At 42.2% G+C, this 21,777-nt stretch overlaps 1 protein-coding gene across 2 annotated transcripts in view; it reads left to right on the top strand.

The window, feature by feature from the left end:
* Positions 1 to 21,777, top strand: part of FRMD3 (FERM domain containing 3) — a 310,403-nt gene that overhangs the window by 144,490 nt on the left and 144,136 nt on the right. For both annotated transcript variants that reach the window (XM_060609959.3, XM_060609958.3), the window contains exon 2: positions 9,266 to 9,370. In XM_060609959.3, the coding sequence (XP_060465942.1) occupies positions 9,266 to 9,370 (105 nt within the window). The remainder of the gene's footprint in view (positions 1 to 9,265; positions 9,371 to 21,777) is intronic.

The following is a 21,777-nucleotide window of genomic DNA, read 5'->3' as shown; positions in this document are numbered from 1 at the left end:
AACATTACCAAGTCCAAGGCACCATGCCCGCTTAGACTTCTATGACACCCTTTCGGAAGACACCATTCAGGACCCAGACAATAAAGTGGCCAACCTGTCCTGGCTGCTGCTGCTTTTCATGGATGATGCAGTATTTCTCCGTCTTTCTTCCTTAGGGCTTTAAAAAATTTCCCCAGTCTTGATACTACTAAGCTTCTAGCTGTGAGGATGACTACATGTAGATGGTCCCTGCTACAGTCCTAACTATGCCTTCTCCTTCTCCAAATGATGATTATTTATTGTGCACAAAAATTCCTTTAATCAATCTAGCCTGTATGTTCAATTATCTTAGCCATAATATATTATTACTACATAGCAGATGTATAGAATTAGGTACTTCAGCTTCTTGAAACCTTGGTTTTACCTTTTAAACATCTGGAAATATTTGAATAACACAGTAAATCAAAGCAACTTTATTGAAGTATAGTTGACCCACAATAATACATTCATTTCAAGTGTATACTATAGTGATTTAACAAACTTATACATTATGCTACACAAGTGTAGCTACCATCTGTCACCATACAACACTGTTAAAATACCATTGGCTATATTCCCTGTGCTGTACCTTTTATTACTGTGACTTACTCATTTCATAGCTGGAAGCCTGGATCTTCCACTCCCTTTGACCCATTTTGCCCATTCTTCTACTGCCCTTTCCTCTGGGAACCATCGGCTTTGGGTTTGTTTCTGCTTTTTATTTGTTTTGCTTCATAGTGTCTACATATAAGTGAAATCATATGATATTTCTGACTTATTTTACTTAGCATAATACCCTCTAGGTCCATTCATGTTGTTGCAAGTGGCAAGATCTCATTTTTTTATGGCTAAGATTTGTGTGTGTGTGTGTGTGTGTGTGTGTGTGTGTGTGTGTACACCACGTCTTCTTTATCCATTCATTTATTGATGGACACTTGGGTTTCTTCCATATCTTGGTTATTGTAAATAATGCTACAGTAAACAGAGGGATGCATGTATCCTTTTGAGTTAGTGTTTTCATTTTCTTTGGGTAAATACCCAGTGGTGGAATGACTGGGTCATCTGGTATTCCTATTTTTAATTTTCTGAGGACCCTCCATATGGTTTTCCACAGTAGCTGCATTCCCACCAACAGTGCACTAGAGTTTCTCTTTCTCCACATCCTCACCATCACTTGTTATTTCTTTTTGATTCTAGCCATTCTGTGAGGTGCTGTCACGTTGTGGTTTTGGGTTGCATTTCCTTGATGATTAGTGATGTTGAGCATCTTTTCATGTGTCTTTTGGCCACTTGTAAGTCTTTGGAAAAATGTTTATTCAGGTCCTCTGCTCATTCTTAAATTGAATTATTTGAGATTTTTGGTGTTGAGTTGCAGGAGTTCTTCACATATTTTGGATATTAACCCCTTATAGGAAATATCGTTTGCAATAAATATCTTCTCCCATTTTGTAGGTTGTTTTTTGGTTGATGGTTTCCTTCATTGTACAAAAGATTTTAGTTTGGTGTAGCCCAAGTAGTTCAATCAAGCCACAATATTTCCTTTTTTTTTTTTTTTTTTTTAACATTTATTTATTTTTGAGAGAGCATGAGCAGGGGAGGGGCAGAGAGAGAAGGAGACACAGAATCCAAAGCAGGCTCCAGGCTCCTAGCTGTCAGCACAGAGCCCAATGCAGGGCTCAAACCCACAAACTATGAGATTATGACCTGAGCCGAAGTCGGATGCTTAATTAACTGAAGAGTCACCCAGGCGTCCCAAGCTACAATATTTCTTTTTTTCTTTTTTTTTAATTTTTTTTAACGTTTATTTATTTTTGAGACAGAGAGAGACAGAGCATGAACGGGGGAGGGTCAGAGAGAGAGGGAGACACAGAATCTGAAACAGGCTCCAGGCTCTGAGCTGTCAGCACAGAGCCTGACGCGGGGCTCGAACTCACAGACCGCAAGATCATGACCTGAGCCGAAGTCGGCCGCTTAACCGACTGAGCCACCCAGGTGCCCCTACAATATTTCTTAAACTAACAAATGCTTGTCCTTCACAGTAGAAGCAGAACAATTTAGTTCACCAGTTTCTCATTATTATTCTGTTTATTTGCCTATGAAGATCAATGGATTGAAGACCTTGCTTCACAAAAGAAATGCAACTTCTAGGGAGAAGGCTTACTCCTGGCAACAAATCACTCAGTTGCTGTTCAGGGCCTTGTAATTGTCTAGAAGCCCCTTTGGAGTTTCTAGGTATTCAGATGGGAATTGGATTCTTCCTTCCCTATAGAAGAATCAGCAGACTGACCATTCTGCTCTTCCCCCGATTTGTATGTATGGAGGCCACCCCTTTCAAGAGCAACTTGTGTGAACATAGGGAGCTAAGCAACAGGGCCCTTCAGACAAGTCTTACAGCGTTGATTACCAGAAAGCAAAGTCTGGCAGTTTCACTTCTGTTTGTTACAGTGGGGGCCATGGTACCTTCCCCAGAATGCACTGTTCCTAGTGTGCTGGGTTTGTGTTTGATTCTTAAGGTTGTTGCCTACTCCCCTTATCCCAGTGGTCCTCCCTAAAGTCTCTGGTCTATGTTGAACTCTTCTTCCCTGCCAAAGGGTCCTAGGACTTCAGTGGCTACATGGCTCAAGCTATGTCCACTGAGGACTTTTTCTGGCTGTGGTTCTCCAGCACTTCCAAGGAAAACTCAAGGAACACTTTTGAAAACCTCTAATTTGCCTCATATCAGGGTTGTAAACTCAAATTTTTCTAGGGATTAAGGAAGTGTGGGGAATGGAAAATGTGGAAGATACTAGAATGGGTGGGAATGTTGCAGACTGCAAGGTTCACCCTCCATGGAAAAAGGGAGCTGATACTGAGCTCCAACAGACTTTTATGGCCCAGCTTCCAGACCCTCCAGCTTTTCAAGAGCATCTAGCAGACAGATTTTCTGAGCAGCATCCCGATTTAAAGCTGCAGAGACACCATGTTGGTCAAGTAAAACATGGTAGATGGACTCCACTCCTTGGCTCATTAGTTGATAATCTCTGTGATTGTGTTTCCCACTGGCCCTAAATTGTCTTTTCTGTACTCCTCGCCTTGGCCTGAGGCATTGATTCACTTTCTCTCTCGAGTGGAAAATTTTGAGTGCACCAAGCAGAAAAACCAATTTGTACTAGTTGAAACAACAAGGAATCTTGTTGGCAATCCTGGAAGTTCACACTTAAAGTGAGCATCATGTTTGGTAATCTGAAGACACAGATTCTATTTCCCTGTGACTATTTTTGCTCTGCCCTGTTGGATTCATCCTCAGCCTGGTTTTAGCATGGCTACAACAGTTCCAGGCCTCCACCCCTTTGTATAACAACATCCAGAGGGAAGAGAAAGTGTCTTCCTGAAGCTCTCTCAAGAGAGTGAACAAGAGCCATCCCAGAAACTCCAGTTGTTCCTCATGTCTCATTGGCCTAGACTGGGTCATGTGTCCTTTCATGAACCAATCAGACAAGAGGGGTGGGATTCAAGCCAAGCTTGATCCCTGGAGTTAGGGGTGAGTTATAGTTTGCTGAAGCTCAGGGACTTCACATGTAGTTGTGTGCATGTATGTTATTTGCGTGTATGCATGTACATATCTGAACAAAATCTGGGTTCTATTAGGAATGACAAAGTGGTGTATGGATGCTGGGCAACTAACCAATGGCATCTATAATGGGTTTGTATTTTATAAAGCTGTCCAGGCCTGGTGTTGTGGTGGATAATCCAGTGCCCTTTTCTGCCAGTGTCTCAATTCAAGGAATCGGGGTACTTGATACTGACTGCCCCTAAATTCTTGTATTGTTTCTTCTGTGTCTGCTTAGAGAATGGCAGCAGATAGGTGAATTGAGTTCCTCCAATATCTTGGGCATAGGTGTTGGATCAGGGTTTGACATCCTTACAAACAATGTTTCTGAATCAATTTTTAAAAATCTGTAACATGGGGAGAATATTAGTTGCCTCAGTGGGTTGTCAGGATATTAAGTGCAAAGTAAGTAACATAGTTCTTGGTGTATGATAAATGTTCAAGGAATAGTTAATTATCATGATATTTATTTCATCCCTAAAGGTAGCTGTTCTAACTCTACACCTTGATTTGTAGCAATACATTGGGTAGTTTTGGACCGGTACTCTTCTCCTCATGTAACCAGTGTCTAAACGGTAGCAAAAATGTCTTGCTTTGGAGTTTTAGGAATTAGGGATTGAAATATGCCATGCTTTTTCACTGAAGGCAAGCCATGGCTGATTTAAGCCAATTGAGTTCTCTTGCTCTTCTTCTTTAAGCACAAATATTTTGGTTTTGCTTCAGTGGAACTAGGGAGTCGAAGTAAATGCACCATCAGCATTTAGTTGCAAGAGGAGTTAAGCAACAAAATTGAGTTCAATTAGTTGCAAAAGGAATTAAGCAACAGAACTGGGTTCTTTGTCTCTTTGTTCACTTTTTCTTTGCCAAGAGGCCAATGCTGGGAGGCAAATACTATTACTCTCACTTTCTTTGTATCTAAAAGGATCTATGAAATCGGATACAAAGATTTAAGATTCAGATAATTCTTAATATTTCTGGTAATGACCTCTTACTGGGGTATAGTGCTTTGCAGTTTGCAAACTGCTTTCACATCTTACAAACCAGATCTTAAGATCCGTGAAATTATAAATTGTTTTGTTCACGATCTCTAATCCCTGTCCCAGTGTCTTGCATAATGGATATTTAACAAATACATAAATGAGTCTCAAATCCACCCCAATGGATTACTCTGAAAGTTACCATTATTTCTTTTTTACACAAGAAGAAACGAAGTCTCAGATTTCATGATTTGCTTAAGGTCAGCCAGTTGGTAAGTGGTGGAAACAGACTCTAACATAGTGGCCTGTTCTTTCCTTCCAGTACATACTTTGGGGTGGGGAGGAGAGATGGGTTTTTTGAAAAGTAGGCTAGTTTGGGATTACAAAAATTAGGTTCCTTTTCAGGCTATGGGAGGGGGTCCTGAGTGAATGTGATATTATTGCAAAAAATTCAGGGATCAATACACACTCCAAGAATTGTCACAAAATGGGCAGAGGAGGTGGAGAGAGGACCCAGACCCCTTTCTTTACACATTGAGGCTCCTGGAGTAAAGAAAGCCCAAACAGAACCCAGAACCTGGTGGCAGTTTAGATCTGAGCATCTCAAACTCTGTGGTGAGACCAGTACTAGATTTTGTTTCTTCAATCTGTTTTGGACTAATGCTTGTTAAAACAAACCCAAAAACACACATAATGAGGGCCGCCCGGGTGGCTCAGTTGGTTGAGCATCCAACTTTGGCTCGGGTCATGATCTCATGGTTCATGAGTTCAAGCCCCACATTGGGCTCTGTGCTGACAGTTCAGAGCCTGGAGCCTGCTTTGGATTCTGTGTCTCCCTCTCTCTCTGCTCCTCCTCCACTTGCGCTGTCTCTCTCTCTCTCTGTCAAAAATAAACATTGAAACACACACACACACGCAATGAAAATAAAGTACTCTTAATTTCTGCATTTATTTCATGCAGAACCAGTAACAAAGAGTTTACAATCTTACACGATCCATAGACCATATCTTGACTAGCATTGGTTTAGATTAAAAAAAAATTTTTTTAATGTTTATTTTTGACAGAGAGACAGAGCGTGAACGGGGGAGGGGCAGAGAGAGAGGGAGACACAGAATCTGAAGCAGGTTCCAGGCTCTGAGCTGTCAGCACAGAACCCAGTGTGGGGCTCGAACTCACAGACTGCGAGATCATGACCTGAGCCGAAGTCAGACACTCAACCGACTGAGCCATTCAGGGGCCCTGGTTTAGATTTTTAACACATTAAAAAAAATGACAACGGAAAAAAAATTATAATTATATTCATGATATTTTAAGTACAGTATATGTAAATCAATTCACCATGTACTGCAGGTGGTGAGGACCAGTATTGGGACATAAGTTTAAATGTGTGTGATGAATACATTCTTTTTTTTTTCCAATGCTGTTAGTGCATTTCTGAGACTGTATAACCTCATTTAGAGACAACATCCAAAGTCTGTACTTAAGGCACTTTCTTAAAGCACGGATCACACACTTACATGTCCTAATGTTTTTCTTCTGTCCTGTTGTGATAAAACACAATTAGGTAATAGTTCTAAAGAATTTATATTAGCTGTTTGATTCCCCCCCCCCCATTTAGTTGATATGGAACGTACAGCTGCTATCTTGTGGGAGAATAAAAATTTTGACATTAAAAGGAAGTCCTTCTACTTGAAATTCTTGACAATCACTTCTCCACATAGACCTTGAAGAATTTTGGGGAGAGTTGGCTAATTCTGCTATGCTTGTGGAATCTCCAGTGCAGGGACTTTAGTGTCTTCCCGAGGCCCACCGTTAGTTCCTAGACCCCAGGTTTTCCATGAGAAAAAGCAATGCCTCATTTAGTCATTTGATAACCTCCAGCGTGCCAGGCACTGGCTTAGGCAGCAAGTCAGGGTGGTGAACAGTGGCTTATATGTCCAGGAAGCTCAGGAGGAAGCAAGTGGATTCCAGAGAATCAATTCCAGAGAATTCCAGAAGTTGGGGCTGGGAACAGAACCAGTGTTCACCCCAAGGCCCTTCCTTGCTGTGAGGTGTGTGGAACTGGCAGCTGGACCCGCTCACACAGCTGACCCTGAATAGGCTCCTCTGACCCTTGGTACTGGGCCGGGTGGTCTTTTATTTAGTGTGAGAACTGGGCTTCATGCACAGAAATGATAATAGGAAGTTAAACGCCTTAAGAACACTGTCCAGATTTCCAGGCAGAGCAGAGCAGAACATGAGGCTGTACGCTGGCTTTCTTGGCAAGAGGCAGCGACACAGAGCATCTCAAGATGACGAGGCTGGCTTGTAGCCTGCAGATGCAGAGGCAGTGTTTGTTCTTAAGAATGGAAAACACTTTCATTTTTGTGACTTGAGGAGTAGACCATTCTCAAGGGGAAACTGGGCTTTGTTTTCTGGTGACGTCTGGAGACAGGTACAATTTTTGCACTTCTCACACATGGGGGAAATTCCCCTGGACCAGTGCTTCTCAAACTTGAATGAACATGTGAATAACCAGGGGATCTTGCTAAAGTACACATTCGCTTCAGTTGGTCCGGAGCGGTGCTTGAGATTGTGGTTCCAACCAGCTCCCTCCCAGGTGATGCTGAGGCCACTGCTCTGCAGGATTGCTGGTCTGTGGGCAGTGCTCCCAGGGACAGGGGCCTGGTGGCCTGGAAGCGTGGAAACTGGCCTCCCCTGCTTTTGTGGAAGATCTTGATTTCTGTTTCAGCCACATTTATGTATTTCAGTCAACACATAGTCTACAATGGCATTTCCTTTTCTCAAGGGTCTTACGTAGTATGAGAGTATGTATTGGTTGATGTGTTCAGTCATTTAAAAAAAAATCTCTGTTGCACTTTTGAGTACATCTTCAGGGCAAAATGCTAGCTGCCAGGCCCAATCAAATTCTGCTTAATCCCACATCATTGCAAAGCATTGCTTTGACCCACATATCGTGTGTGTCTCACATATGGTGGGGGCAGTCCACCGTAGCAAATCTGAATGCAGAGAGCTTAGCAATCCCATCATAAAAAATGATAGACTCATGTTGTGTTCGGTGATTTGATTCTTCAGCAGCCTCTTAACTATGGATGCATTACAGAGGAAATCTGTAAAAGGAACTAAATCCATCGATTATATTCTGGGCATTAGATTCAGCAGTCATCAGGTATAGCTTGTCATTTGAGCCTCCTGGGTTAAACACAATTAGAGAAATCTAAAAACAAATTCCATTTTGATGCTTTGTCCCTCTTTGAGCTACATCAGATGGTTTCCTCTTCTAAAGGAAGTAAAGGCTCAGTTTATTCAAAATTAAACTGAAGGTAATTTGAGGAGAATTGGGGCTTCATATCATATTATGTACGTATATGCCGCAGTCCTTTATTCAATGCAGCGCATCCCAGATCAGTGAGTGGCTTTTTCATCAACTTCCTGAACTGATGATGGTAGTTTCTAATGAAAAGATAATCGTGTAACAGATCAATCTGATCTTCCAAAATTATTTTTAGTAGCTTAGAAGAGTAGCTCACTTAATATCTCTAATTTCTTCATTTATTTTTATAGTTCACATTCCACCCCTAAAATATTCCTCGGGTCTGTCAGCGACTTTGATTGAAGCAGAAATTAATCTTATCAAAGATCCTGATGAGGGCTTGGAAGAGTCCTTGATATTAACAGGGTTTTGTGGTAATGGTATTCATCTTAATCAGATTTGGCTGACAAAGCTCTCACTTCTAGAATTTTAGAAGGAAAAATAATCCAACCAACTCATTTTGCCCATGTGAAACAGCTGTGAAGTTTGCCTAAGGTCCCTAGGGTCACTTGGAATCCCAGTCTGCCCTCTCCCCTCCCCCGCCATCTCCCACAGTGCCTTTCCTTTCCTTCTGGATGTGATGCGCCGGCTTTGAGGCCTGAAGCAGCAGGTTTCCCACCTTTCCTAGTAGGAGGGAGGGTGTTCCATCCGATACAGTTCACTGTAGTCCTGCACCATCCAGACTGTGCCTTCTAGCAGAGTTGCAGTATATTCACTAGTGTTCCAGGGAGACAAATTGGTGTTGTGGGAGCCCAGATTCTATAACCAGGTGGCCTGGGGCAATTCCTACCTTCCTCTCTATGGGTTGTGGGACTCTGGGCAAGCTGCTGAGCCTCTCACTACCTCCGTTTCTTAAGACATAATATGAGGACCTTCCTCATAGGATCATTTTAAGGCCTGGATGAGTGACTACCTACAGAGCAATTACAGCAAACGTTCAGGTGCATTGTATATGGGTTTGTGAGCTCTGGGTCTCCACTAGGTACTGAGTTGTTAAAGCAGTGTTCTGAGTCATAAATAGCTTTAGAAAAATCAAATGGCCTATAAAAGAATAAAATAGAACATATACATTTCATTGATGCAGGGTATTATTTTGTGTCTCTTTGGCTCTCTTTTTAGTTTTCCTTTGGTTTCGTGTGTGTGTGTGTGTGTGTGTGTGTGTGTGTGTGTGTGTTTAATCATTCACAGCCTTAAAAAGTATTTCTCACTGTGGATTGTAGTTAAAGGAGTTTGGGAGTCCCTACTCCAGGGACTGGAGTGAGTTAATCCAGTCTCTAAGGACAGACCTATGGTGTGAATGAGGTACATTTTAGACATGAATGTACAAGGTGAGCTCTAGTTGAAACTTAAATGTGCTTCTTTTGCAGAGGGAGACCAAAGGACAGTTTCTTATTGACCACATCTGCAATTACTACAGCTTGCTGGAGAAGGACTATTTTGGCATTCGTTATGTGGACCCAGAGAAGCAGCGGGTAAGAGTCAACCTCTGTCTGAACCCATTTTGGGGAGTGATTCAGGCTATGGGTGAGCAAAGAGGTTCCTCTCAGAGAATTCATGATGTATACTTGTTCTCATGGTTATTGACCACATAAGACCGACAAGCCTGGTGTGTGTGTGAGTGGAAGAGTTTGGCACTACTCCCACTGGACTGGGTAGGACAGGAGAAAGGAAAACTTACCTTAGACCTTTCCAGAAAGCTATTCCCACCCAGTTCCTATGTCTTTGAGAAGGTTTGACAAACATTGGGTTCAGACAGTGACGACATAAAATCTTATTGTGGAGAAAATCTACTTCTCACTGTAAAAAGCTATTGATAGAGAGGGGAACAGGAGAGTGACTGCTTAATGGGTACAAAGTTTTCTTTTGGGGTGATGAAAATGTTTGGAACTTGATATAGGTGGTGTTTACACGACATTGTGAATGTACTAAAATGGTCAATTTTATGTTATGTGAATTTCGTTTCAATTTTTAAAAAAGCTTTTGGCAGATGAAAGTGTTAAGATACTTTGAAAGCTGCTCTTTGAATACCACTAAATTTGACAACCCCCACTGTATCCTTGTTCCTGAATATGCCTATCCTTCTTGGTATCTGTTGATTTTGTAACAGAAAGTAGGGGAGTCTGGCCTTTTGAGCTGGGTACTGCACCAGCACATATATATTTATGACATACGTTGGATTCAGTGATATCTGTCCTTCACATCCAAAAGGTCTCAGGAATCTCCATCCTGGGCCACCACTTGGGGTTTCCCATTCCTGCAACCCTGCTGTGGGTCCCAGCTATGGATCATAAGGCCCTGTACCTGCTCTGATACCTGCTTTTTATCCCCTACTGCCAAGCAGGGGTCAGCTGGGTGGTGGTCTGGGATGGGGGAACAGGTCCTCTTTGCCTTCTTTAATTTGCTCTCCTCCTATTGGTGTCCCCGGTCATCTTTCTCTGCCTTGTTCCCTCCCCACAGTCTTCGTTTCATATTTACTGACCCAACACAATGAGGAGAGGCTTATAGAGTGTATTTTTGTAAAGGAAGAGGCTGTCTAAGGAATAGATTAGATTTTGTTCTGAAACATGGGGAATCATTTCCAGTAGGACCTAATCTTCTGTAAACACATACAATGCAGTGGCTCAGAAAGAGATTTTGCTTTCCTGTAGCACTTGCAGGAACTCTTTAACGGGCCATTTACCTGAGAGGAAGGTAGCAGGATACTGGTGAGGACGGAGTGCTGACATGAGGTCATGGAGGGGATTCATATGGCATTTCCTACTGTTAGCAGTGGTTCCCAGACCTGGCTCTATAACAAAATCACCTTAGGGGTTTACTAACAATACTTAGTATGGACCCTATTCTAGACCTCCTGAATCAGAATACCTGAGGCTGGGACCAGGAACATATATTTTAACACATCCTGATTCTACATTTGATGTAGCCATCCCAGCTTTGGTCTTCAGACTGGTATTGGGGACCATGGCATAAAGATATTCATAGACATAGCTTCTTGTGGCTTATGAAGATATTAACCTTTTATGGAGAGAGAAACAGATTCAAAGATATTGTGGCTTGCCCAAGGTCCTATAGCTAGTAAGTGATGGAGTGAGTGTTGAGTTTAGGATTATGGTTCAAACCCTAATCCCTGCAGGTCAAGTAGACTCTGTGGTTTATATTAGCCATCTAATCACCACTGAATATAGATTATTTTTGTGTAAAATTCTATCAACTCTAGAAACCTGACCTGCGGAAGTAATTCTAGCAGCCATTAGTTGAGCAAGTCTCTAGTCTTCCCCACAACATTATAAGGAAGGGGAAAACTGAGGTGCAGAGAGGGTCAGTGGCTTGCCTAAGGCTACATGACTAGTAATTAATGGTGGAAGGATGGTATTTGAACCCACATTCTTTCCACTCCTCTTCCAAGTGAAAAATTGAAACATAGCCTAGACCAGGGATTTGTAAACTTTTTCTGTAAAGGACCAAATAGAAAATATTTTCACTTTTGTGACCCATACAACCTCTGTCATAATTTTTCAATTATTTTATTCTAGTGGAAAGCAGCCATAGACAATACCTAAATTAATGGATGTAACTGTGTTCTTCTAAAACTTTTTTCCAATAAAAGTATTTTATAAATAGGCAATTTGCCATAGTTTGCTGACCCTTGGCCTAGATAATATCTGGAAACCACTTAAGTGCATAAACTATTTTCATTTCTCTTGATTCATTGGGAAGATATTAGATAACCTAATAAGAGAAGTCTTTAGAATTGGAATCAGATGTTTGTATGAACTCATAGTTTAAAAAAATACAGAAACATAGATGGGCATGTGGGATAGTATGCATATGTATATATTTCCAAGTTCTGTTTTCTGAGATGTCCTAGAGGCAATGACCCCCATATTAGCAATGAGCACACTTATCCTCTAGATCTTGGTTTCTAAACATCACTTTCTAATAAAAGGAATAAGGACTCCTTGAAGAAATGGCTGATTCTAGGGCTGAGGCAGGGAAATCACAAGATGAGCCTGGAGCATGTTGTGGTGCCTGGAAGTAAGGAACTGCAAAAAAAATAAAAGGTCACTAGAAAGGCACAGAGTGAACCTGAAAGAACTGCCAGTGGCCCAAACTGGAAAATCGGAGGGCAAAATAAATAACAATAGTATTGGATTATAATCCATTAAATAAAATATCCATGAGTCTTAATGGTATAAATAATTGAATAAATAAAAGGGGAGAAGAAGTAGCTCTTCCTTACAGAAGAATTCCAATTAATAAATGTAGAAGGAATGAGAGAAATAGAAAACTGTTACAACATCACCGTGATTGTTGTGGGCAAGATTCATTGATGAAAGCTAAAATTAGTGGGCAGAAGTTTGAGAAGAAACAAGATATTTGTATAGTCTCTAAGTGCCCTTCCCCCAAGATATTTTTTTTTTTTTTAACGTTTATTTATTTTTGAGACAGAGAGAGACAGAGCATGAATGGGGGAGGGTCAGAGAGAGAGGGAGACACAGAATCGGAAGCAGGCTCCAGGCTCTGGGCCATCATCAGCCCAGAGCCTGACGCGGGGCTCGAACTCACGGACCGTGAGATCGTGACCTGAGCTGAAGTCGGACGCTTAACCGACTGAGCCACCCAGGTGCCCCAAGATATTTTTTAATTGCAAAGGGGAAAAGCCTAACTTTATAGTGGAGAAACCTGGCAGGCACGACTTTAATGAGGCCATCAAGGTTAACATCGCCAGTAAGAGGACCTACCAACATCATGTACACCCTGATTATCCTGCACTGAGAAGGGCACATTGTTTCTGTGGTATTCTTCCCAGTAATGCATAACTTTGTTCAAATCTTTAGGAAACCTAGGAAAAACTGAAGTGAGAGAGACATTCTTCAAAACAATTTACCTATATTCTTCACAAACATTGAGGCCATTAAAGACCAGGAAAGACTGGGGAACTCTCTAATCTAAGAGAGACACGTCAACTAAGGCAATGTGGGATTCTCAGCAAGTCCAGCTGTGGGAAAACTGGTGAACTCCAGATGAAGTCTGTAGTTCAGTTAATAGCATTGTGTTCATCTTAGTTTCTTCATGTTGATAATTGTACTATGGTTATATAAGATGTTAACATTAGGGGAAGAACATGGTTATACTATTGTACCTTTTTTCATGTGTACAATTGTGTTTTTTTTAAGTTAAAAAAAAGTGGTTAGGTTGATGTGTTTCATTGTTCTTTATATTTTGGCTTGGCTTAGCTTAATTTTTAGTGTCTAGATTTGGGTAGTATATTAGCGGAAAAAATGTGGGCCACACTCAAAACAAAATAGTCTTATCTGATGTATCCACTAAATTTGCTTAGAGGGCTGCTTCAATAGTTTTTCCCTCTATGCACCATACGACTGTTAGAGCCTTTTGATTCTGAAGATTCAGTGTGAGTCTAGCTTCCACTTGGGTTGCAAAGTAGTTGTGGCACAGAACTGGATGGACTTTGTACTCAGAAAGATGTGAATTAAATCCCACCTCTGCTGGTCAGTCAGCTGTGTGATCTTGACCAAGTTATTGAGGCTTTGAGTCCCTACCTGATTGTTAAAACAGATAACAATACATGTAGGGTTGATATGGGAATTAGAGATAAAGCATGCAAATGTTTAACAAATGGTAGATACTGAGTACATGGTGTGTGTTATTTTTTATTGTGATTTTTACAATTATTCTTTGGCTGGGTCTAAGTGAGGCACTTGTATGAGGTTGTAAGAGGAAATACAACCACGATTAACGAGTCTAAGATCTATATATGTCAAAAACTTCTTTTAAAGGCAGGATGGCCATTATTATGATCTTTGGGGAGAGAAGGGGGAAAATGAGCCTTGGATAATTAGAAAAATGGGCTCAGAGGCACAAAGACCTGCTGATATGGGAGTTTTAAGCAGAGATTAATTGACCAGCATTGGTGGTTTTATCAGGTCGTGTACTTTTTCCTCAGCAGAAAATAAAAACCAGTGAATTATTTGGATAGAAAGCTGGTCAACACAGAAAATCAAGTTAGTTAGAAAAGCTGAAGTGGAACTTACCTTTGCTATGGGAGTTGGTGGTTTGCCTACAACTCTTCACAACTTGATTTACAGTAAACCATTGTGGAATATTAAATATTTAGCACTATTACATTTGGAACACCATATGTTTGACAAGATGTCTCATGCCCCATATGCTCTGAGAGTGATGAGGACTGAATCAGTAAATGATGACTATCTTTTGCTATTTTAATGACAAGGGCTTAGAATTTCCATTATTTTAAAAATTTGATGTAGGGAGGGGTAGATTGAATACCAGTCGGTAAAAATCCCCTCCACTTTCCACCATATTGTTCTTCTCAAGAACTCCTATAATCTTAGTTGCCTGAGATTAGGGAAAAGTTACGTGATTATTCCTTTCATTTTACTGATGGAGAAAGCTGGGCTTAGAAGTTTAGAAGTCTTAGAAGGAATAATTCTAGAAGGAAAAAGTAGTACTTGGCTTAAGTCCAGGCATTTTTTTCTTCAATGTAACTTTCTTTCCACTGCTTCTCAGGTGTTTGGGTAACTTCTCTTTGGAAAGCTGAAGTTTTGAAATAGTTGGATTTCATAACTCTGTTTTTCTATGGCTATGGTTTGGGATGTCCATTGTCCTAGATTTCCCTTCTGGCTTTTCCCCTTTCCCAAACCCAGCTAGGGGGAAGTCACCCCCAGTGTTTTAGAACTGAGGAAGTACCCCCTCCCCCACCAGCCCAGTCAGAGGAGGACTCCTTCCAGGACTAGGTTGTAGTGTTGGTTTACGGTCTGCAGGCAGATTGGGCCCAGTGCTTTTGATTTTAACTTCCCTATATCTAAGCATCTGCTTAACCCACCTGCGTCAGTATCATTGACTTTTCTAACTTCAGGGCCATTCCGATTCATCCTCAAAGACCACAAATTCCCTTTAGAAATTGACACCTTTGGGACAATCTCCTCCACCATTCTGTGTTTGGGCATTGTAGGTCATGTGGCCACCGGATATACTTTCTGATTGGATGACCTGGGATATCATAAATGGAAAGACATGCCTTCTTTATGCAGATATAATTACAGCCCTGGCGTTTTTAATGTTGGTAGCCAGAAAGAACTAGTGAACCTATCAATGAGTTTTATTAATAATTAGAAAAGACCTTTTCTACGTTAGGGCAGTTTGCTTTTTCTAGAGGCACCTTTGGGGAGGATCTAGAATAGAATAAAAAAATCCCAATGATTTTAGGTTTCACTCTGGGGATGGTGCCAGGAAGCCAGACAGCATTATGTCCCACCAGCTGCTTCTGCCTTTGAAAGGCTGCTTCCTGCTCTTGGGGATAATTGTCCCACAGATGCTTGTAACTAGGATCAAGAGTGGTACCTAAGATTTAGGGCAGCCCTGCACTGGAGAAGGTTTGTACTGCTGCTTTAGGTCACTGGTCATGAATTTGTCCGATTTTGTTTTTAAAGTCTTAGGGGTGGGGCACCTTGGTGGCTCAGTCGGTTGAGCGTCCGACTTCAGCCCAGGTCATGATCTTGCGGTCTGTGGGTTCAAGCCCCGCATTGGGCTCTGTGCTGACAGCTCGGAGCCCGGAGCCTGTTTCAGATTCTGTGTCTCCCTCTCTCTCTGACCCTCCCCTGTTCATGCTCTGTCTCTCTCTGTCTCAAAAATAAATAAACATTAAAAAAAAAAAAAAAAGTCTCAGGGGTATTAAAACTCAAGACCATTTGGATGCCTATTTGGGGAGAAGGTATGAACAAATAACTTGGCTTTATGGGAAAGGACTTAGAGCATTCACGTTACAGGAAACATAGCAGTTATCTTAACAGCTTGAAAACTGGATATTTTGGGGCGCCTGGGTGGCTCAGTCGGTTGAGTGACCGACTTCGGCTCAGGTCATGATCTCACAGTCCGTGAGTTCGAGCCCTGCGTTGGGCTCTGTGCTGACAGCTCGGAGCCTGGAGCCTGTTTCAGATTCTGTGTCTCCCTCTCTCTGACCCTCCCCTGTTCATGCTCTGTCTCTCTCTGTCTCAAAAATAAATAAACGTTAAAAAAAATTAAAAAAAAAAAAGAAAACTGGATATTTTGTGTAGTGTTTCAATTGTGGCCCAAGGTATTAACTTGACAGATTTGGGGAAATTGTCATATTCCTCCAGCAGAAAGCAGAACTTGGTGTTTAACTAAAATGATTGCTCATAATAGACACTGTCTACACTGGATGTCCTCTCCTAGGAAGGGATGAGGATGCCTGATAAAGACAGGTTGCAATCTGTAAGTCATTTAGGTAACTGGGATGTCATAATTTTAGTAGAGGGAGGAGCAAGCACATGAACTGTTTATCTTGTCTGGGCCAATTGGCAGACACAGGAATAAGTGTGGTGAAAAATGCCATTTTATTCTTATGTGAGTTGGGAAAAACCAGGAGGATATCCAAGGTGACTCAGTCTTCCTCCTTGGCGGTGGGAACCTCCTGGGCTTGGTTCAGAAGAGGGCACAAATCAATTAGGTTGATGAGGTTTAAGTTCCTTCCATTAGAGAAGCTCTCACTGGACTTCCAGAAGGCAAGAACATCAGAGCTGACGGCAAACCAGCAGGTTTGGAAGTTTCAAATAGCTCTAGAGAACATTTTTAAGTCAAGCTGAGAAGAAGACTAGAATGTAACTATGATGTATAACTTGGAGAAATAAAAGCAGTATAGGTTGGGAAATGACGATTTGAGCAGATGTTTATTTCTTCATGTATGCTCAAGAAAATGTCATTTAAAGGTTGAACTGTAATTGTGTTCTGTCCACGGAGAGGAATAATGAGGAGTGCCTTAGCTTGGGCTGCGAGAAGAAAACACCTGCTCATGCACGGCAATTAGTTCTCGCAGTTCTGGAGGCTGGGAAGTCCAAGTTCAAGATGCCAACAGATTTGGTTCCCGGTGAGAACTGTCTTCCTGGCTTGCAGAGTGTTGCCTTTTGCCTGTGTGCACACTTGGGTGGGGGGTGGGGAAAGCATGCAGGTGTTCTTGTCTATCTTCCTAATCTTATAAGGACACTAATCCCATCATGTGGTTCTACCCTCATGACTTCTTCTAAACCTTATTACCTTCAAAGTTACTGCTTCCAAATACTATCTCATTGGGGATTAGAGCTTCAATGTGTGAATTTGGTGGGGGTGGGGAGGACAAACATTCAGTCTACAACAAGGAGTAAGAGTTCTAGTTTTCCACTGCTGTGTAACAAGTCTCCTCAAACACTCAGGGGCTTAAAGGAACACAATTTTATATATGCCAGGATTTGGGGGTTCAGAAATTTGAGCAGGGCTCAACTAGATGTTTCTTCTGTTCCACATGGTGTTGACTGGGCTCAGTCAGTGGTATTCAGCTAGTGGCTGAACTATTCTGGAGGGCAGGGGGCCCAAGGTCCTTTCATTCATATGCCTGGAACCTTGATGGGGGTGGCTGGAAGGTGGGGCTTGAGGGCCCCCTCCCTCTGCATGTGGTTTTGGGCTTCTCCACAGAGCCTGTCCATCTGGGTGTTTGAGTTTCTTACAGAGCCCTTTTGAGTTCCAAGTACAGGTAGAGTCACTTATGAAATAAACTGTATGAAGAGGGTTTGGGGAAGAAGTGGTAAGTTTTGGACATGTTGAGTTTGGGATACTGTGAGATGATGAGGTAGAGTTGTTCAGTCTATAGTTGTGAGCCTGGATCTGAAGCTTAATGAAGAGGTTTAGGCCACAGATGGAGATTTTGGAGCATGTGAGGTCTTCATTACCTCAAAACCCTGAGGAGAGACTGCAGAGCTGAGGGAAAAGACTAGAGAATAAGAGGAGAATCTGAAGGCTAAAGAACATCCATTAAAAAAAAAAAAAAAAAGGATGTCCAGAAGGAGAAGCCAGTAGAGGAGACCAACCAGGAACATTTAGAGCAGAAATAATAGAATGAGGAGAGGGAGACCTTCTGGAAACAAGGGTAGCTGGTCGACTTAATATAAGGAGAATGGGCTCCAGTGTTAAACATCAAGAAGGAAGGAGTAGGGGAGACATTATTGCTCAAGATCTAAGAGCTTTTATACCAGGAAGGCCAGGTTAAGTCCTGACTCTGCCTTTTGCTGATTGTATGACTTTAAGCAGCCTCTTTAACCTATGCTCAATTTCTTTGTCTGTAAGACGGTACACTAATGGTACCTATGCCACAGGGCTGTTATTTAAGTGCATTAGTCCATGTTACCAACATGTAACAGATCTTTTACTACATGCTTTAAAGCGTTTGAAAGCTTCGTGTGTTTGGCAGCTAGAAGATTTTTTTTTTAATTTTATTTTTTGAGAGAGAGAGCATGAGTGGGGGTGGGCAGAAAGAGAGGGAGACAGAGGATCTGTAGCAGGCTCTGCGCTGACAGCAGCAAGCCCTAAGTGGGGCTCAAACTCATGACCCACGAGATTATGGCCTGAGCTGAAGTCAGACACTCAACTGGCCACCCAGGTGCCCCTCTCCTTTTTCTTTCTTTTTTTTTTTTTTTAAAGTTTTAATTTATTTTTGAGAGAGAGAGAGACAGCATGAGCAGAGGAGGGGCAGAAAGAGGGGGAGACACAGAATCTGAAGTGGGCTCCAGGCTCTGAGCTGTCAGCACAGAGCCTGACACGGGGCTCAAACTCATGGAGTGTGAGATCATGACCTGAGCTGAAGTCAGACACTCAACCGACTGAGCCACCCAGCGCCTCTGGCAGCTAGAAGATCTTTGACCTTAGACCAGTTTGATGACGATGTGAAATGTCTACGGCTAGACAGCAAGTGTTACATGGTGACGAATTCCACTGCTTGAAGGAACCCCATCGTTTCTTCTATAATTGCATTTTGGTGTCTTAGTGTACTTTAAAATAAACAGCAGTTTGTGTTAATGTTAAACAGTTGATATTTTTACAACCTCTGTTGCATTTTCAGAGTACTACTGTTTTTTCCTTGAAGTATACATTAAGGGTTTCTTGGATGTAGAGCAGGGCTTGGCACACAAGGGTCAGGATGGCCCCCATTTGTTTAGTAAATTTTTATGGGGACACAGCTATTTCTATTCATTTATGTATTGTTTATGGCTGCTTTTGTGTTCTGATGACAGAGTTGAGTAGTCCTGACAGACCATATGAGCCACAAAACCTAAAATATTTATGCTGTCTAGTCCTTTATGAAAAGAAAATGGTGCTGGTGCTTTCTTAGGCTTGCTGTTTCCACCTCTGTTTCCCATGGTGTTTCTTCTCCCAGCTGTTACTTCTATTTTGCTCATCCCTGAGAACCCAGAATGCAAGAGCAGTTATGGTTGAAGAAATACATTACACTGAAGCAGTGAAGGTTTTCTTGCGTAGGTTGATTTCCAGAAGGACAACAACTCATGAGTGTGCCTGGTCTATAGACATTTTTGCTGTTGTTGGCATTGTGTTGTAGATTTCACTGAAACTGGAGTGGAAACCATTGGTTACCGGTAGCTAAATAGCTAGGGGCTAGCTCTAACTGGGCCATCCAGAACACTGTTGAGGTTGAGTGCATTCAGATGGCATTCTTTTTCCCCCTGCAGAGGCCAGAGGGTCTAGAAATGGCATAAATTGGCTAGATAATGCAGGGAGACTGAGTTACTCTAGGGCTTTGTCCAGGTGAGATGTGAGAATCAGGCCATCTTTTCAGGGCTGTGATGGGAATTGGTCAGATTTTGGATCTGGTTACTCCTGAGGGGAAAGACAATCTCCTGTTTGGGAGATTCATTCATTCTTATTTAAAGCCCCATTGGTTATTTAACACATTTCTCTGGGCTATGGATTATTCTGGTTTAGGGCATCAAGGGTTTTGAGAAAGATAACAGAGAGGTGTGTAATTTATTCTGTGAATCAATTTCAACAGAAGCCCAACATTTGAAGATAACCAAGTGTGTTATATTGTTTACCTTTGGGAGTTCTGTTTTTTTTCCCCCTGGCTTAGCAGCTACCAAATTAAAAATCAATCTACTTAGTCACAAATCACCACCTCACACCCACCTTCCCTCCCCGCCCCCCAACTTCTCCTAAAGAAGCCAAAATTGGAAAGTATAAAAGAAATGCACCACTTCTATGATGGGGTAGAGAAAAATGATCTCTTAGGGCTAAGTGCAGCTGGGCCTTGCAAAATTAAAGAGATAACATTTATTGGCAATATTCTCATCCTTCAGGTTCATAGAATATGGAATGTGAGAACTGAAGGAATCTTAGGGTTCCTGGAATCTGTCCCCCCTCCAAGACCACAGAGAAGGGAATGGGGACAGAGAAGGGTTATTCAGCACTCTGCTTTTCACCCCTTTTGTGAGGCTTCCTTTGACTTTTCTTTGCATCAAGCTGCTATCAATCAAAATAAATTTGTTCTAAGAGGTGGCTTCAAATGTGGTCAGGCTGGATTGTCGAGACTGAAACCTTTGTCAAACTGGGACCTCTCTTGGGGGATATACAGGTTACCGGGGTTCCAGCCTGAGGCAAAAGGAATAAAACCTTCAAAGGAAGAATTTTAAATACCATGGTGGGAGGGCAGTTTTGGGCAGGGAGTTAGGGAAGCTGTGTTGCCTCTGGATCCCAGAAGCGGATCCTGAGATAAAAATTCCAGTTTTGTTAGGCATTGTTCCCAGGAAGAAAGACTTGTAGGAGATTGGAGGGATTGGGACAGGGAAGGGAAGGAGGTCCCACAAGTGTGTGGTGTTGAGCAAAGTCGTGTGGCATGTAACTTGGGCTGAAAGCCAAACAGGAGCTCTGGAAGAGTGGTAGGTTATGCCTTAGGGTTGTCCCGACCAAGGGGTGAAGGAGCAGAGGTATTTATCTTGGATACCAGTCACTTCTTAACCTGTCAGTTAACAGATGAGTGGGGAGGCTCGTTCTTCACCCTGCATTGGATTCCAGTAACCTGAAGGCAGCCTTCCTAAAAAGGGTCAGGGTGCTATATAACCAAGGAGAAAATGGCATCGAGGGGATCTGAGCAGAGCCCTGGTGTTATCTCTGCAGATAAATTCCTGATACCTTCAGATCACACTGAGGGAACGCATCCTCCGATTGCTCTTACTTCTTAAGCTCCTTAGGTAGAATTAATAGTTGGGTCTTAGCCTCTTTAGTCTTTGGAATTCTTATTCTAAGGGAGAGTTCAAGAACTGAAGTTTTCAACTATTGTAAACTAGCCACAAATTCAGAGATTTGGCTGGCAGGCTTTTCTTTCTACCTCTCTTAGGGAACTTCAGTTTTCAGCAAGGAAACAGACTTAAAAAACAAAAACAAAAACTAGCATATATCCCAAGTGGCAATTGAAAGGAAGATAGAATGTTCTGAGCCTTATTTCTAATTATCAAGCACACAGCATCATGGTGACTTTCTCACAGGTGTGTGATCCACCTGTACATATAGTAACAGCGGGAGTTGTTGGTGTGGTCTAGACTCAGCTTCATTGCCCAACTCTAAAAGGAAGAAGGAAAAAAGGTAGGAGAATTACCCTTCACGTAGAGCAAGAGGCAGTTGGGGAGGGAGTGTGGGAGGAAGAGAGTAGCCGAGGTGGGCTCACCAGAGAGGGGCCGTTGCACCAACTTGGGAGTGTCTCTGAGTGAACTCACAGAAGATGAGAACAGCCGGTGTTTCCTGAGCCTTCACTATGCTCCAAGTTCTGTTCTCAGAACTTCTTAATGAATTAACCTGCTTCAACCTCATGATGCTGCTGTAAGGGAAGAAACAGAGGAAGTGGCCAGGCTGGGATTTGAACCCAGGCTGGCTCCTGAGCTGGACCAATGCTGGGGGCTCAGCTGGACCTGGCATCTGCCTGTTGTGGATGAAATTGTTCTTCTTGAGTCTAAATTACATAGAATCCACCTTTAACCTCTGAGTAGAGCTTAGCTTCCTTTTTAAA

Source organism: Panthera onca, chromosome D4 (genome assembly GCF_046562875.1).
Source record: "Panthera onca isolate mPanOnc1 chromosome D4, mPanOnc1 haplotype 2, whole genome shotgun sequence".
NCBI lineage: Eukaryota > Metazoa > Chordata > Mammalia > Carnivora > Felidae > Panthera > Panthera onca.
Note: the sequence above shows the minus strand (reverse complement) of the source record. Positions and strands in the feature narration are given on the sequence as shown.